This window comes from Bombina bombina, unplaced genomic scaffold (genome assembly GCF_027579735.1).
Source record: "Bombina bombina isolate aBomBom1 unplaced genomic scaffold, aBomBom1.pri scaffold_593, whole genome shotgun sequence".
Lineage (NCBI taxonomy): Eukaryota > Metazoa > Chordata > Amphibia > Anura > Bombinatoridae > Bombina > Bombina bombina.
Genome location: NW_026511755.1, coordinates 265,212 through 285,013, shown reverse-complemented (window position 1 = coordinate 285,013; position 19,802 = coordinate 265,212). Strand labels below are relative to the sequence as shown.

Sequence of the window (19,802 nt, the reverse complement as noted above, 5' to 3'; positions counted from 1 at the left end):
AAGATTCTTGGACCTGTCGCTAGGCCAAAAGGAAGAGCAACAAATTGTTAATGCTTGTCTAGAAATGAGAATCTCAGGAACTGATAGTGATCTGGATGAATCGGAATATGAAGATATGCATCCTGTAAGTCTATTGTGGACATATAATGCTCTTGCTGAACAAAAGGCAGAATAGTCCTTATAGTCACCATTTTGATTGGATTTATATTATATTTTTAATATATATATATATATATATATACATATATATATATATATATATATATATATATATATATATATATATATACTTTTTATTATATCTTTTAATATGTTTTACCCTCATATAATATATTTTACCTTCTTTCAAAATAGTGTATATATATGTGCAAAAATAAAAATTTATTTATGTATTTATTTTCAAGATTACTATGAAGATATATTTGTCTTTGATATAAACTGGTTTTATTTATTTTATATTAAATATATTCAAGTGAGAATATCATAATAGATAAGTTAATATTTAGCTATGTTTGGGTTAAAAAGTTTAACCTGGAGCCAAAAGATACCAGTATGATCACATTTTTGGGGTTAATGAACCGGGACTCAAAGAGTAAACAATACAAATTCCCTAAGTAGAAACAATGGAGTCATCTTGATAAAGGCTCAATGTAGAGCTGAAATGCGTAGATTTGACTCCACAAACCCAAGGAAATACAAATATCTATCCCTGGTGATAGATTACACAAAGCAAAGAAAATCAACCTAAATATTGCGATCACCGGCAAAAAGACACGTTCCTGATAGGCTACAGTGAAGACCGGGAAAAGTATCAACGGATCAGCTGTTTGTAAAAAAGGATCCGCTGTTAAAACCTGAGAAGGTCAGTAGCCCAACATTCAGGATACCGTGTACAGATCTCAATGCTGGCATATAGAGATACTTTAAAGACCAAAAGATTTTCAAGTATCGCAAGCTGCATCTAAAAACAACTTTAGCTATCTTCACGTCATGGCTGCCTCAAAAAGCCGGTAAGCTGTTGTATACACCCGACTGTTATTTGCTACTTGATAGACTCAAGGAATACAAACATCTATCCCTGGTGATAGATCACATAAAGCTAAGGAAATTTATTCATATATTGCTAAATATCAGTAAATTATCACGCTTCTGACAAGCTACAGTAAAGACCATAAGTTTTAAATAAACATCAGCAGCTAATTTACGCTATACGGCTGTATAAAGGTCGGTAATCCTTTTTTCATATCTGACTGCCACTTTTTATTTCAAACATCGCACAACTTAAGTATTTGAGTACCGATATATATATTTTTTGGGAACATTGCACACATACTCAAATGACATGGCTCCTTTTGAAGTGAAACATTTCCTTTGACGGCAATTACGGAACTGCTACTTTTATCATACTGTTATATCACAGTGAATGCCTTAATCTTCTCCGGGTTTATTAAACCACTTTTAAAGAATTTTTTATGAATTGCAATTCATTATAATATTGTGTATTAATTTGTGGCCACATTTTTTACACAGGTATTAATTTAAATCTATGTTTTATGTTTTAATACAATTTGTATCTAGTTTTTTACCAATTAATAAATAAATAATATATCTTAGATTAATAATTTATTGTCTCCACATATATATTTTATTGGACCTCAGCTTATGTACTAAGCGCCCCTCTTACCTTTACCGTCTAGGTAAACATCTTTTTTTACATATCGATTCAAAATCTTTAGATCCAAAACTGGTCTGAATGAATTTTCTTTCTTTGGGACAATGAATAGATTTGAATAAAACCCCAGACCCTGTTTCTGAAACGGAAATGGCATTATTACCCCTGATAACTCCAGGTCTGAAACACACTTCAAGAAAGCCTGAGCCTTTACTGGGTTTGCTGGAATGTGTGAGAGAAAAAATCTTCTCACAGGCGGTCTTACTCTGAATCCTATTCTGTACCCCTGAGAGACAATACTCTGAATCCAATGATTTTGGACCAAATTGATCCAAACATCTTTGAAAAATTTTAATCTGCCCCCTACCAGCTGAGCTGGAATGAGGGCCACACCTTCATGCGGACTTGGGGGCTGGTTTTGATCTCTTAAATGGCTTGGATTTATTCCAATTTGAAGAAGGCTTCCAATTAGAAGCAGATTCCTTGGGGGAAGGATTAGGTTTCTGTTCCTTATTTTGTTGAAAGGAATGAAAACGGTTAGAAGCTTTAGATTTACCCTTAGGTCTTTTATCCTGAGGCAAAAAAAAAATCCCTTCCCCCAAGTGACAGTTGAAATTGTTGAATCCAACTGAGAACCAAATAATTTATTACCTTGGAACGAAAGAGATAGCAATCTGGACTTAGAAGTCATATCAGCATTCCAAGATTTGAGCCACAAAGCTCTTCTAGCTAAAATAGCTAAAGACATAGATTTAACATCAAGTTTGATAATATCAAAAATGGCATCACAAATGAAATTATTAGCATGTTGAATCAACGTAACAATGCTAGACAAATCATGATCCGATACTTGTTGCGCTAAAGTTTCCAACCAAAAAGTTGAAGCAGCTGCAACATCAGCCAAAGAAACTGCAGGTCTAAGAAGATGACCTGAATATAAGCTTTCCTTAGAGAAGATTCAAGTTTCCTATCTAAAGGATCTTTAAAAGAAGTACTATATTCCGTAGGAATAGTAGTACGTTTAGCAAGAGTAGACATAGCCCCATCAACTTTGGGGATCTTTTCCCAAAACTCCAAACTAACTGCTGGCAAAGGATACAATTTTTTAAACCTTGAAGAAGGAATAAAAGAAGTACCAGGCCTATTCCAATCCTTAGAAATCATATCAGAAATAGCATCAGGAACTGGAAAAACCTCTGGAATAACCACAGGAGGTTTATAAATGGAATTTAAACATTTACTAGTTTTAACCTCTTAAGGACATATGACGGAATTTTTCCGTCATAAAACAATTGAGCAAACGGAAAGCTGTGTCCTTAAAGGGTTAATATCAAGAGGACTAGTTTCCTCCATATCTAATATAATCAACACTTCTTTTAACAAAGAACGAATATACTCCATTTTAAATAAATAAGAGGATTTGTCAGTGTCAATATCTGAGGCAGGATCTTCTGAATCAGATAGATCCTCATCAGAGAAGGATAATTCAGTATGTTGCTGGTCATTTGAAATTTCATCAACCTTATGAGAAGTTTTAAAAGACCTTTTATGTTTATTAGAAGGCGGAATGGCAGACAAAGCCTTCTGAATAGAATCAGAAATAAATTATTTTAAATTCACAGGTATATCTTGTGCATTAGATGTTGAGGGAACAGCAACAGGTAATGAACTACTACTGGATGGATAAATTCTCTGCATATAAAAGTTTATCATGGCAACTATTAAAAACTACAGCTGGAGATATAATCTTTACAAGTTTACAACAAATGTACTTAGCTTTGGTAGAACTGTTATCAGGCCACAGGGTTCCAACAGTGATTTCTGAGACAGGATCAGATTGAGACATCTTGCAAATGTAAGAGAAAAAAAAGACAACATATAAAGCAAAATGATAAATTTCCTTATATGGCAGTTTCAGGAAAGGGAAAAAATGCAAACAGCATAGCCCTCTGACATAGAAAAAAGGCAGGAGGCAAATAGGAATGGGGTCTTAAATAATGAAAATATTTGGCGCCAAGTATGATGCACAACAAACAGAAAAATATTTTTTGGCTCCAAAAAAGTCTGGAAACGACACACTCGCATCATAGATGACGCAACCTTGTGAAAGGACTCAGCGTCAACTAAGACGCCGGAAATGACGAATTTGCGTCAACGAACATAACTTTGCGCCAAAAAAAATCTTGCGCCAAGAATGACGAAATGAACTCTGGAATTTTGCACCCTCACAAGCCTAATTCTGCCCGTGAATTTTAAAAGACAGTCAATTTGAAAAAGAGACTATACCCCAGGTAAGAAAAATTTTCAGAAAAAAACATTTCCCAGATATGAAACTGACAGTCTGCAAAAGGAAATATACTGAAAACCTGAATCATGGCAAATATAAGTACAATACATATATTTAGAACTTAATATAAATACATAAAGTGCCAAACCATAGCTGAGAGTGTCTTAAGTAATGAAAACATACTTACCAAAAGACTCCCATCCACATATAGCAGATAGCCAAACCAGTACTGAAACGGTTATCAGTAGAGGTAATGGAATATGAGAGTATATTGTCGATCTGAAAAGGGAGGTAGGAGATGAATCTCTACGACCGATAACAGAGAACCTATTAAATAGATTTCCCACGTGAGGAAAACCATTGCATTCAATAGGTGATACTCCCTTCACATCCCTCTGACATTCACTGTACTCTGAGAGGAAACGGGGTTCAAAATGCTGAGAAGCGCATATCAACGTAGAAATCTTAGCACAAACTTACTTCACCACCTCCATAGGAGGCAAAGTTTGTAAAATTGAATTGTGGGTGTGGTGAGGGGTGTATTTATAGGCATTTTGAGGTTTGGGAAACTTTGCCCCTCCTGGTAGGATTGTTTATCCCATATGTCACTAGCTCATGGACTCTTGCCAATTACATGAAAGAAACATAATTTTCTAAAATCAATTACAAGAATAGAGGACAAAATAAATTATTTAATGTTTTACATTTTATAAAAATAATTGAACAAATTAAAATGTATAAACACACCTGTGATAATGAGATGCCCTGTATCTTACTATAGAAGGAGCGGAAAATCATTAACCACTTTATTACCAAAGAGGGCTAAATGTGTATTTTTATATATATATATATATATATATATATATATATATATATATATATATATATATATATATATATATATATATATATATATATATATATAATCCCATCAGTTGTACAGTGTTACCCTCCAATGGTCATCTGCCTGGGTGCCAACATGCAATTAATATTCCGGAAAAATAGTCGCACTCTCAGGTCTTTTGGTGAAAATCGTAGATAATTTTAATGAAACGTTTTCGGGGTATTCCTCCCCATCATCAGCATAAACATACATTGCATCAAACAAACTTAAATAGAGGCATATTACTAATCAAACTAATACAAAATACCTGTGTGTGAAAATTCTTCTCAGTGTGGTGGCGCCAAACAGTGTGTGTGTGGACCGCATATTCTGCGTTCCACTGTGTGAACCGGAAGTGTTCGGTGCAGTGTTGTTTCCGGTATCCTCAATTTTACAAAAAAAATAATTTTAATATTGTATTTCGCTATTACACTAGTGGTGTTCATTTGTAATTAACCACAAGAAACTAAGTGTGCCAAAGTGTTTCATTATTTGTGCCATCGTTGATAGTGCATCACATTCTTTGTGAGTTATTCAGATTGCGTGAATTTATTCGACTGAAGCATTGTCTACTATTCGTAAACTCTTGTATGTGCACATTATTCCCTATTACCTTAAATTAAAGCCCCCTGTATGTAGGCTTACTAGTGTCCGCCTCGATCATTTGTATAAACGGTTCAATAGGACACGCTGTCATAGTCTGGTTGTCATGGAAACCGTTTGTTGTGCCGGTTCTACTTGGCGGATTGATCTGTTTATTACTTTTTATCGGATTCTGCTATATCATATAACCAGTATGGGCTACCTACATACCTTGCTATTATCTTGGTATTTGCATGGTTTTATGGAATTGATTCATTTATGTGTCTCTTTTGCTTATCCTGGAACATGCCTGTTAGAGGCATATGTATGAGCTAAAGAGTATTCTCTGGCACTTATTGTGTGTACTATCTGTGTATCATCCCGGTTATCATTAGTGTATTCCTAAGTTATCAATGTGGACTGTGTATTTGATCTACACAACTACACCTGGATTACACTAAAACAAATAAAAGCATCGAACAATCTAACATAAATGAAAGTAAATACACAAAAGTAAATAAAAAATGAAAAGCAACATATACACTGTTGCTACATTGTACACTTAGCATTAGTAATGTATAATTGGTTTCGATTTTGTTCTAAATTATATTTATCCCTCTTGTGTCTGCATACTCTTGAAGTCTAATGTACACATCTTGGCTTCTCTTATTGTGTATTAAAGGATGCTATTATTGCCCTATTAGTCCATATAGTTATTCTGTGTCACCTTACTATATAGTAACTTCCATCCGTGGTTCAATCTTTAGGTTTTTTAGATTCCTCATAGTTTGATAGTCCTGGTACAGAGTCCCTGGTATTTTTGTATTAGCACAACCTGACCTTTGGGTGTATGGGGTGCGTTCCTCTATTTTGGGGTTAATGTCATCTCTGACATGGTTGTATGTCCATGATTCATAGGCTTTGTGGTGTTCCTGTTGGTTAATTTCTGCACGTTGAGATTATCACCTTGGGTTGATGTAGATGAATGATCTCTATGTGATTGCTCTGTATTTAAAGGAGGCTCAGTGTTTTGAAACTGCATGAGAACTTGTTGGCAATTGGCATTGATAGACCGAGTGCTGCTACATTGGAGGGAATAATTACCATGACTCCCCCAACAACAGGTAGTGCGCCCTGCACTGAATAGTCTACCCCCCACGAGGCCTGACTCCCAGTGCATCGTCACATACTACTCGAGGTATATTTGCCATGCCCCAGTTTGTGTCTCTGTTTACATGAGCGCTTTAAAGTCTGGAGGTGAGTTTAACCCTCCTGGGGCTATAGTGCCCAATCTGTATATCCATTCAGCCTCTCTTCTAAGCAGGGCCTTGTTTCTATCACCACCCCTATCAAGGGGGGGGATGTGATCAATCAGGATATACCTGATAGTGGACACCTGGTGTTTCATATTGGCGCAATGTCTGGCCACTGGTTGATCCGATCCTCCTTGTTCCAGTGCCAGCCGTATTGCCCGTCTATGGTTAGCCATCCTGTCGCGGAGTGTTCCGCTCGTCTTGCCCACATAGAACCGGGCACATGGACAGAATAACAGATAGACTACAAATGTTGTAGTGCAGGATATTGAGTGCTTGATCTTGAATACTTTATTTGTGTGAGGATGGTGAAAGTTCTTAGTTGTCATGAGACCATTGCATGTTGTGCACCCTAGGCACCTATATGAACCTTTGATGTTAATATGGGCAGTGTCCATGTAGCTTGATTTAGGATCTGTACGTACCAAGCTGTCCTTTAGGTTAGTGCCCCTCCGGTATGCTATCATTGGTGTCAGGTTGTGCGTAAAGGTCAATTTTGGGTCAGACTGTACTATTGGCCAGTGTTCTCTTAGTATGTTCCCAGCCTGTGTTGTGTTAGGTGAAAACGTTGTTGCCATTATCAATTTATTCGGTTTCTCTGTCAGATTCCCCTTGTAAATCAGACTGTCCTGGGTGTATGGAAGGACTTCTTTTAGGGTGCTATCAATTATCTGTTGCTTGTATCCCCGCTGCAAGAATTTGTCCCGCATGAGCTGCAACTGTGAGACCCCTGTAGCTTTGTTGGAATTATTGCGTACAACTCTAGTCATCTGTGATTTGACTATCCCTTTTAGTAAGGCTGGGGGGTGGCAGCTTGTTGCACTTAAAATGGAATTTTTGTCAGTAGGCTTACTGTAGAGTGTGGTGCCTAAGGTACTTCCCTCTATGTAAATATTGAGGTCTAGAAATTGTATCTCCTTGTGATGGTGCGTGATCTTGAATCTCACTGGTGTAGGGGTATTGTTTCATTTCATGAACCACTCCAACAGTGCCTGTTGTCCGCCACGCCACACCATGAACACATCATCGATGTATCTTGCGTAGAAAACAACCGGCGATGTGTCAGTGCTCCATAGGAATTGGTTTTCAAACTGAGACATATATATGTTGGCATACGATGGGGCCATATTTGACCCCATCGCAGTGCCCGTAAGTGGAAACACATAGAAAGTCCAACAAATGGAGACACAACCTCACACACACAGAAAGAGCAGCCATTAAAACCCTACAAAACGATCATGCTCTGGTCATCCGCCCCGCGGATAAAGGTGGGGCAATAGTCCTAATGGACTATGAGGATTATAAAGAAGATATACTTATGCAACTGACTGACAACAACACCTATAGAAAGCTACTAGGTGACCCTACGGTCAAATACAAAAAAGAACTGGATGGTATCCTCAAATTAGGATTTGAACAAGGATACCTAACGGAACAACTCTTTGAGTACTGCACTACAACACACCCAAGAATCCCAATATTATACACCACCCCAAAAATACACAAAACCCTACACCATCCACCAGGGCGGCCCATAGTCTCTGCAGTACAGTCACTCACACAGCCTGTGGCACAAGTAATAGATATTTTCCTTCAACCCATTGTCAAGACAGTCAGATCATTTATTTCAGACACCAATGACCTAATTAGGAAGATGAGGGATGTGCGTGTGGAGACTGGGGACATCCTGGTCACCCTGGATGTCAACAGTCTCTACACCATCATCCCTCACGATACAGGACTTATGGCTACCAAACAACACCTCATAGACAGCACACTATATGAGGGACCCCCTATTGACTACTTTTTGACACTAATGGAATATTGCCTCACTAGGAACTATTTTCGCTTTGAGACATCCTTTTATTTACAACTTACGGGCACTGCGATGGGGTCAAATATGGCCCCATCGTATGCCAACATATATATGTCTCAGTTTGAAAACCAATTCCTATGGAGCACTGACACATCGCCGGTTGTTTTCTACGCAAGATACATCGATGATGTGTTCATGGTGTGGCGTGGCGGACAACAGGCACTGTTGGAGTGGTTCATGAAATGGAACAATACCCCTACACCAGTGAGATTCAAGATCACGCACCATCACAAGGAGATACAATTTCTAGACCTCAATATTTACATAGAGGGAAGTACCTTAGGCACCACACTCTACAGTAAGCCTACTGACAAAAATTCCATTTTAAGTGCAACAAGCTGCCACCCCCCCAGCCTTACTAAAAGGGATAGTCAAATCACAGATGACTAGAGTTGTACGCAATAATTCCAACAAAGCTACAGGGGTCTCACAGTTGCAGCTCATGCGGGACAAATTCTTGCAGCGGGGATACAAGCAACAGATAATTGATAGCACCCTAAAAGAAGTCCTTCCATACACCCAGGACAGTCTGATTTACAAGGGGAATCTGACAGAGAAACCGAATAAATTGATAATGGCAACAACGTTTTCACCTAACACAACACAGGCTGGGAACATACTAAGAGAACACTGGCCAATAGTACAGTCTGACCCAAAATTGACCTTTACGCACAACCTGACACCAATGATAGCATACCGGAGGGGCACTAACCTAAAGGACAGCTTGGTACGTACAGATCCTAAATCAAGCTACATGGACACTGCCCATATTAACATCAAAGGTTCATATAGGTGCCTAGGGTGCACAACATGCAATGGTCTCATGACAACTAAGAACTTTCACCATCCTCACACAAATAAAGTATTCAAGATCAAGCACTCAATATCCTGCACTACAACATTTGTAGTCTATCTGTTATTCTGTCCATGTGCCCGGTTCTATGTGGGCAAGACGAGCGGAACACTCCGCGACAGGATGGCTAACCATAGACGGGCAATACGGCTGGCACTGGAACAAGGAGGATCGGATCAACCAGTGGCCAGACATTGCGCCAATATGAAACACCAGGTGTCCACTATCAGGTATATCCTGATTGATCACATCCCCCCCTTGATAGGGGTGGTGATAGAAACAAGGCCCTGCTTAGAAGAGAGGCTGAATGGATATACAGATTGGGCACTATAGCCCCAGGAGGGTTAAACTCACCTCCAGACTTTAAAGCGCTCATGTAAACAGAGACACAAACTGGGGCATGGCAAATATACCTCGAGTAGTATGTGACGATGCACTGGGATTCAGGCCTCGTGGGGGGTAGACTATTCAGTGCAGGGCGCACTACCTGTTGTTGGGGGAGTCATGGTAATGATTCCCTCCAATGTAGCAGCACTCGGTCTATCAATGCCAATTGCCAACAAGTTCTCATGCAGTTTCAAAACACTGAGCCTCCTTTAAATACAGAGCAATCACATAGAGATCATTCATCTACATCAACCCAAGGTGATAATCTCAACGTGCAGAAATTAACCAACAGGAACACCACAAAGCCTATGAATCATGGACATACAACCATGTCAGAGATGACATTAACCCCAAAATAGAGGAACGCACCCCATACACCCAAAGGTCAGGTTGTGCTAATACAAAAATACCAGGGACTCTGTACCAGGACTATCAAACTATGAGGAATCTAAAAAACCTAAAGATTGAACCACGGATGGAAGTTACTATATAGTAAGGTGACACAGAATAACTATATGGACTAATAGGGCAATAATAGCATCCTTTAATACACAATAAGAGAAGCCAAGATGTGTACATTAGACTTCAAGAGTATGCAGACACAAGAGGGATAAATATAATTTAGAACAAAATCGAAACCAATTATACATTACTAATGCTAAGTGTACAATGTAGCAACAGTGTATATGTTGCTTTTCATTTTTTATTTACTTTTGTGTATTTACTTTCATTTATGTTAGATTGTTCGATGCTTTTATTTGTTTTAGTGTAATCCAGGTGTAGTTGTGTAGATCAAATACACAGTCCACATTGATAACTTAGGAATACACTAATGATAACCGGGATGATACACAGATAGTACACACAATAAGTGCCAGAGAATACTCTTTAGCTCATACATATGCCTCTAACAGGCATGTTCCAGGATAAGCAAAAGAGACACATAAATGAATCAATTCCATAAAACCATGCAAATACCAAGATAATAGCAAGGTATGTAGGTAGCCCATACTGGTTATATGATATAGCAGAATCCGATAAAAAGTAATAAACAGATCAATCCGCCAAGTAGAACTGGCACAACAAACGGTTTCCATGACAACCAGACTATGACAGCGTGTCCTATTGAACCGTTTATACAAATGATCGAGGCGGACACTAGTAAGCCTACATACAGGGGGCTTTAATTTAAGGTAATAGGGAATAATGTGCACATACAAGAGTTTACGAATAGTAGACAATGCTTCAGTCGAATAAATTCACGCAATCTGAATAACTCACAAAGAATGTGATGCACTATCAACGATGGCACAAATAATGAAACACTTTGGCACACTTAGTTTCTTGTGGTTAATTACAAATGAACACCACTAGTGTAATAGCGAAATACAATATTAAAATTATTTTTTTTGTAAAATTGAGGATACCGGAAACAACACTGCACCGAACACTTCCGGTTCACACAGTGGAACGCAGAATATGCGGTCCACACACACACTGTTTGGCGCCACCACACTGAGAAGAATTTTCACACACAGGTATTTTGTATTAGTTTGATGAGTAATATGCCTCTATTTAAGTTTGTTTGATGCAATGTATGTTTATGCTGATGATGGGGAGGAATACCCCAAAAACGTTTCATTAAAATTATCTACGATTTTCACCAAAAGACCTGAGAGTGCGACTATTTTTCCGGAATATATATATATATATATATATATATATATATATATATATATATATATATATATATATATATATATATATATATATATTTACATACATATACTTACATACACACACACACACAGAGCTTAACATTTCCACTCATCCTCTAGATATTGGCAAGTAGAAAATTTAACTGTAGTGAAAGATAGCATGTGAATGTTAAATAAAAATTCACTCACTATTGAAGGCTGGGCATGTAAGTGTAACAGTGAAATGCTGCTGTAAAGATGGAGCGTTGGCTTGAAGGTGGAGCGCAGTTGTGTTGGCGTGGAGGCGCAGGTAACGTGGAGAGACAGAGGCATCGTCAACAGAATTGCGGCTTATGTTATATAATTAGAATGATCTGGCTGATTTGAGGTTTAGGGGCAACACAAAATGAGGGGATACGAGGGATATGTAAATAGAGAAAGCGGATTGGCTACCAGTACCAATTTATTAGCATTACTAAACGTTTTGGAGTCGTTTACCAATAATTTGAGCCACAAAGTTAGCTTTTGAGGAGAATTTTAGGACTTTTCAAAGATTTTTGCTTTCACATATCCTTTTTAGGTTGCTAACTAGGGGAATGTGCTTAAAACATTCATTTATAGGAATATTGTGGGCAAATAAGAAATGTTCTATACCCATATAACTGTTACATTAGAGAACTCCCTTAAAGGGAGAAAGTACTCAGGCAAGCAACAGATACATTTTTTGTATTCAAAGTTACTGCAGGGACAATTTTTCTTTCACCCCCACTGCCACTTCATCTTGTTTTCATAACTTTTCTATAGCAAATACTGCAGTATAGATCAGTATAGGTGGCAGTTTCTATAGGAAAAATCAGCTATTACAAATGATTGTCCCCTTTGTCAAGCTAAAGGTCAACCTTGGTTAGTTGTCCAGGTTACTCCCCATGCCAAATTAAAGAAGAGACCAATTGGACACTAAATAGTTTTGTTTCATGTTACACTGCCTTAGATTGGGCCTGCGCTAGTTTACACAACGTTTCATAATGTGAGCGGTAGATGCATGCTGACTATACACTGTGCCAAATAGCCAGCAAATGTATATATTAATAGTAATTGTAATAAAAGCACTTCATTTTTAATGGTTTAAAATAAAAAATATTTAAAATTACTGCACAATAAGGTTTTTCACAATGGCTAAAAAATTTCAAAGATTGGTGCGTGGTAGCGTGTGTGGTGTATATATATATATATATATATATATATATATATATATATATATATATATATACACACACATATATGTAGGTTTCATATAATACTCCTTACCGTAAAAGGTGAGATAGCCAAACAGGGCAGAAATGAAATAGATGACAAAACTTAGAGTAATTCCCAGGTTGGCGACATTTTGCATCCTGCTCTTTGATGGGCTGAAATAAGAAAAGTAGATTGGTCTGTCCTGATAAATGCAGCTCTATGTAAGCTAATTATTGGGTAATGAAGGGACCTACAGGTGAACAGCCACAGGGTTCTATTTTCACATTAATGTACTTTTAACTCCTTAGGTTCTGATTGGTCTAGGCAACTGGGTATCTTAGCACTGAACAACACTGAGCACAAGATTTCAATTGCAAGTGCAATGTAGGCAACACATCTGCACCCGCTTTGTACTCCTGATTCCTACACAGTCTATATATTTATTTCCCCAAACCTAGAGACCTAAATGAATTGGTGGCCCCTGTAACACTGAAATACATTAGAAATAATTTAAAGGGATATTAGTCATTTTTGTTTAATAAATATATATATATATAAAACCAAAATTTATGCTTACCTGATACATTTATTTATTTCTTGACACGGTAAGTCCACGGGATCATCAATTACTGTTGGGAATATCACTCCTGGCCAGGAGAAGGCAAAAAGCACCACTCCCCTTCCCACAAACCCCAGTCATTCGACCGAAGGAAAAGGAGAGAAAGGAAATAACACAAGGTGCAGAGGTGCCTGAGGTTTATATAAAAAAAAAACTGTCTGAAAACAAGGGTGGGCTGTGGACTCACCGTGTCAAGAAATAAATAAATTTATCAGGTAAGCATACATTTAGTTTCTTTCTTATGACACGGTGAGTCCACGGGATCATCAATTATTGTTGGAAATCAATACCCAAGCTAGAGGACACAGATGGTTAGGGAGGGACAAGACAGGTAACCTAAACAAAAGGCACCACTGCTTGAAGAACCTTTCTCCCAAAGGAAACCTCAACTGAGGCAAGACAAATTTACAGATCTTAGAAAAAGAAGACCAAGTCATAGCCTTACAATCTGATCCACAGAGGCCTCATTCTTGGAGGCCCCAGAAGAAGAAACAGCCCTAGTGGAATGAGCTGTGAATCTCACAGGAGACCGCAGTCCGGCAGTCTCATATGCCATACTAATAATACTTCTCAAACAGAGAGAAAGAGAAATGGCAAAAGCTTTCTGACCTTTACGTTTCCAGAAAAAGTAAACCAACAATGCAGAAGACTGACGAAAATCCTCCACAGCCTGCAGAAGAATTTGAAAGCCCACACAACATCAACGTTGTGAAACAAACGTACCATATGAAAGGAAGATTAGGACATAGAGAAGGAACAAAAATTTCATGATTAGAATTCCTGTCCGAACAACTTAGGCAGGAACCCTATTAGTGCAAAAACACAACTCTATCATCATGCAAGATAAGATAAGGAAATTACACTGCAGAGCTGAGAGTTACGATACTCTCCGAACAGAAGAGATAACAACAAGGAACAAAACCTTCCCAGATAACACTTATGTATCTATGGGATGCATGGCTCAAACGAAGCCGCAGCTAAATTTAAGAACCAGATCAAGACTCCAAGAAGGAGTAACACAGGCCAGATACTGACCAGAATACAGCGCAACTGGAAGACGGTAGGTGCTTTTGTAGTAGAATAGACAATGCAGCAAACAGACCCTCCAGGGTACTTGCTGACGAAAACCATTCTCCAGATCATCCTGGAGAAGACAAAAGTCAAGGAACCCTGACTCTATTCCACGAGTAAACCTTGGATTCACAACAAAAAGATATCCATATCTAATAAAAAAAACTTCCAGAAACAGGCTTATGAGCATGAATCATGATCACAATGACTGATTAGAAAAAGGAAAAAACCACGCACGGACAGAACTATGCGTTCAGTCTCCAATGGTCAGCATAAGAGAAGTGAGATCTGGATGAAAGAATGGACCATATTCAGAGGATCCTTCACCAAGGAAGTCTTCAAGGTGGAAGAGACAACAACTCCTCTAGGTCTGCATGCCAGAACCTGCGAGGCCAGGCCGGGGTCATAAGACTCGACACTCCCTACTGAGAGGTACAAGCAATGACTTGTGGAGGAAAGCAAACAGGTGAAAGCAGGAAGCCAGCCTGAATCCCAAAGGACCAGCATCTATCAGAGCAGCCTGAGGATCCCCTGACCTGGAACCGTAGGCTTGGTATTTAGCTGAGACGCCATCAATCCAACTCCGGCATCCCCCCTGAGGGCTAAGCTGGGGAACACCTCCAGAAGGAGTTCCCACTGCCCAGCTCAAAGAATGTCTCTCATTATACCTGCATTGCAGAAACTCCAGAAGGAGAATCTGCCATTGGAAGAAAATCTTAGATTAGACTCCAAAAGATATGAATGTACCTGCAGAAAGAGAAAAATGAAAACTTTCCTTTAATCTTATTCTCTTGATGAGTGGTAGAAAAAACCCCTTTTTCATCCGGAAGTCAGAAGAGAATTCTGTCTCCCATCTTTGAAAGGAAACGCCAGAAGCGTGGATTTGGAAGAAGACTAAAATATTAAACCTGCAGCCTAGGCTGCACGACTAAGCCATAGAAAAGCTTCTCAGCTGAACAGATTTTAGCCAAAATGCCCAGCGGGCTAGCACAGCAAGTCTAATAAGACAAGGCATTGCTCTGAATGAACGATTAAACCACCAGTTTCTTATCCATAGATCGGAAAGGAATAGGCACCCTCCATAGGGATCAAAGTTTACTGCCCATTTATTTAGGGCACCATGCCCTTTAATGGAGTCAGCGACAGGAAAATCCTCTAAAGGAAGGGAGACAGGGGAAAATGTATCCCTAGCATCTCCAATTCCTGCTAAAATATCCAAAGCTTTTAAAGATTGACGACAGGGGTATCAAAGTCATCCAGATAGCTAAAACCTCCTTTAACTATACACGAGGTACGTACGCCTACATCTGAAGGGACATCTGAAGGGAGCCCCCTCAGCATCAGATTTCGAGAATTCCATGTAAGCCTTTCAGCTTAGACCACAGATCCTGAAAATAATTTCTCTTAGCCAGAGTAGAGCAGTCCTACTACTTTAGGCACCGTGCGCCATACAATTTAATGTTGACGGCAACAGGAAAATTCTTAATAAGAAAAGGAGACAGGGAAAACAACCCCTGACGTTTTCCTAGCACGGTTTGGAACAGAAAAACATTCCCACAAAGGAAAGAATGTAAAACAACTCTTTCTGTGTTCTTAGGACTGACAATGACAGCGCATCAGAGTCCTATAAGTAGCTAAAACCTCCTTAACAACAACCAAGGTTATAAGGCGTACATCTGTAGGATACCACTTCAGCATCGGAAGGAATTATACTGATAGAATCTGAGATTTCACCCTCAGAAATAACCGGCTAATCCCCCTCACTAGTGTCCTGTGCAGCAGAAGTGGAGAAGAAACCTTACAATCTGAAAATATCAATGTCCTCTTGCCTTTCCCTGTATATAAGGAAAAAGAGACAAGCCGCAGACACCGTAGAGAGTAACTGAGCTGGATTCTGTAGGCAATACACTCCTCCAGGAGCTTGAGAGGAACCGCAGGGCACTGCATGTGACACCATAAGGCTTGGGACTGTAAGGAGAAGCCGTGGCAATGCCTGAACAGCATCATCCTAGGAGACAAAGAGCTTAGAATAAAACATCTGTAGATTTTTTGAACCCTACCAACATAAGGAATTAGAACAGCAACTCTCAGTATCCTGTCGAAATTAGAAGTGGATTTACAGTAAACGCCACTATGTGAAAAAAAACACTGACTTTAAACATAGCCCCAAAATAATTGAAAGACACAGCTCCGCTTCCACTCCTAAGTAAGAGAACGGAGTAAAAATGCAAAGCTTGTCATAGGAACGGCGCCGTACTACAAAGCGCATTCTTTCCCCTAGTAGAAAGGATACCCAAATGTCTAACACTGAGTGCTCCACCAATAAATTTGCAGCTAGGGATTAGTTCATAAACCTAATGTCAAATATAGCCAGTCTCCAGTCACATAATGTGCTTGCTCTCTGCCAAAACAATATCCTGTCCACAGGATATATCAGTTCCTTAAAGTAGCAGGATAAATTGTCAAAGTGACCATCTCCTACCCTGTAAGTAAAAAGGGCACTTACCTGCAGTCTGGCCGTCCGACAGGAGGACAGTTTGCCAGGCATGGGAGTAAGCCACTCCTCAGAGAGACCTGTGGAAAGAAGAAATGAACAGATTAAGCCTACTCTGGCATTTTGTTTGTGGGCAGCAATACAGTCAGGAAAACGCAGTGAGACCCACCGCTCAAGTTCCTGACTGCTTAAAAGCCACTACAGCCGTGCTGAAGAGACTAAAGTGGAATACAGCTAAACTCAGCTTGTCAGGGAAGAGCAGAGCAATCCTGCCCTGGCGTCAAAACAAAAAAATATTGATAGAAGAATCTTTTATCAGACACCTAATTACTTCACTTCCTCCTTGCACTAGAGGCAAAAAGAATGACTGGGGTTTGTGGGAAGGGAAGTGATACTTATCAGCCTTGCTGTGGTGCTCTTTGCCTCCTCCTGCTGGCCAGAAGTGATATTCCCAACAGTAATTGATGATCCCGTGTCATAAGAAAGAAAAAAAGATTGTAATATAAAGTACAAAATAAAACAATATTGCTATGTACGTTCATTGGTTAGCCCCCTCCCTTTTACTGTAAATGAACTTTGAAAATTAGTTTTCCAATTCTGAGAACTAAGAGTGCACAGGCTTCTCTAACCTACATATGGTCCCAAACTGGCTTCAGTGGCTGGGATCAGATACAATACAAAACAATGATAGTTTTGCTAATACAATGCATGAGGCTTGGCTCCTCCACATATGGTGAATGCTTATGCATGGTGAATGCTTATCTCATAAATTAATTTCTTTCATGATGGTAAAATGAACCAACAAGAGATAAGTCCAGCACACAGGTATGCTTGCACGTCACAGTGGGCAACTTTTCAAAACCCACTAAAAAGGAATATTCCAAACAGCAGAAAGTGTGACAGCATAAAGCACTTTAATAGTTTAAAACCACAGGGTTACAGGCAGCAACGTTTCAGAAAACATCCCTTAGTCATGCTGTGACTTCATGCTGTGACTAAGGGATGTTTCCCGAAACATTGCTGCCTGTAACCCTGTGGTTTTAAACTATTAAAGTGCTTTATGCTGTCACACTTTCTGCTGTTTGGAATGATGGTGAAATGATCCATAACTCCTGGGAATTATCCTTCCCTACCACTAGGAGACGACAAAGATTCTCAAACCTCAAGAGCTCTATAAAACCCCTCCCACCTCACAGGTGCCTCAGTCTAACGTATAGCCAAGAAAAATTAGGTAAAAAAGGCAATAAAAGGAGCAGGAAAAAAAGAAAAGATGTGCTTAAGAAATAAAACAACACCAAAAGCATAGGGTGGGGTCTCGTGGACTCTCACTGAAATTAAATAAATTAATTTATTAGGTAAACGTAAATTATGTTTTCTTTCATACAGGTGGTGAGAGTCCACGATCCATTACTCCTGGGAACTAATAGCCAAGCTGTGGAGTACACGAGTAATGAGACATAATGGGTGGGGTTTAGAAACCTCTTTTTTACTGAAAAACTTAAAATCACAACCCACAAAAAGCCAGAAATGGGATTCTTTTTTTAATGCACTTAAAATATAAACAATTAGGCAAAAATAAATCAAGCTGAGGCAACTGCCTGAAGGACCTTCCTACCAGAGTCTGCCTCAGAAGAAGCACAAACATCAAAATGGTAGAATTTAGTAAAAGTATGCAAAGAAGACCAAGAGTGAGCAGTAATCCGTTTCGGTGGAGGCTGACATGCCTAAAAGTAAGCCTTATGAATCAAAAGTTACAATCAAGAGGCGAAAAAAATGGCAGAAACTGTCTGTCCTTTCTTAGAACCAGAAAAGTTAACAAATAGACTAGAAGTTTGTCTGAAATCCTTAGCAGCATTAATATAATACTCCAATGCTCTAAAAACATGCAAATTATGCAAAGATCTCTCTGAAGCATTCTTGGGACTAGGACACAAAGAAGAACCAACTATTTCCCTACTGATATTGTCTGAAGAGACAACTTAGGCAAGAAATCAAACTTAGTCCTCAAGACAGCCTTATCCTGATGAAAGATTAGATAAGGAGGGTCACAAGAAAGAGCAGACAAGTCGGAAACTCTTCTAGCAGAAGAGATAGCCAAAAGGAACAAAACCTTCCAAGAAAGAAGTTAAATATCCACTTTACGCATAGGTTTAAATAGAGGTGCCTGCAACACCTTTAACACCAAGTTAAGCTCCCAATTGGCTTGATCACAGGCTTAATCTGTGCCAAAGCCTGAAGAAAACCATGAATGTCAGGAAGATTAGCAATCTTCCTACGAAACAAAAAAGAAAGAACAAAAATCTGCTCTTTCAAAGAGCTGGCAGATACGTCCTTATCCAAACCATCATGCAAGAACTACAAAATTCTAGGCATTCTAAAAGAATGCCAGGAAAAAAACATGATCTATAGACTAAGCAATAAAACCATTCCAGACCTTATCATGAATCCTTCTAGTCACATGCTTGTGAACCTAGATTAAAGTTTCCAGTACATCATCTGAGAAACCCCTTTGCTTAAGAACTAAACGTTCAATCTCCATGCCATCAAGCGTAGAGATGAGAGATACGGATAGAAAAAAGGACCTTGAGATAGTAGGTCTGGACTCAGAGGAAGTGGCTAAGGAGGGCCACTAAACATTTGAACAAGATCTGCATACCAGATCCTGCAAGGCTAAGCTGGAGCAATCAGGATTACTGACTATTTCTCTAGCCTTATCTAGGAAATCACTCTGGGAAGAAGTACTAGAGGAGGAAACAGATAAGCAGCAAGATGAAATGACCAATGAAATTCATGCCAAAGCCAACAGACACTCATCTACTAGTAAACCAGTAG

At 39.0% G+C, this 19,802-nt stretch overlaps 1 protein-coding gene across 1 annotated transcript in view; it reads right to left on the bottom strand.

The window, feature by feature from the left end:
• LOC128643934 (probable sodium-coupled neutral amino acid transporter 6) overlaps positions 1–19,802 on the bottom strand; it is a gene marked incomplete at its 3' end in the record, with an annotated part of 180,931 nt that overhangs the window by 12,520 nt on the left and 148,609 nt on the right. Inside the window, exon 12 of the mRNA XM_053696701.1 lies at positions 12,859–12,959. Within this exon, the coding sequence (XP_053552676.1) occupies positions 12,859–12,959 (101 nt within the window). The remainder of the gene's footprint in view (positions 1–12,858; positions 12,960–19,802) is intronic.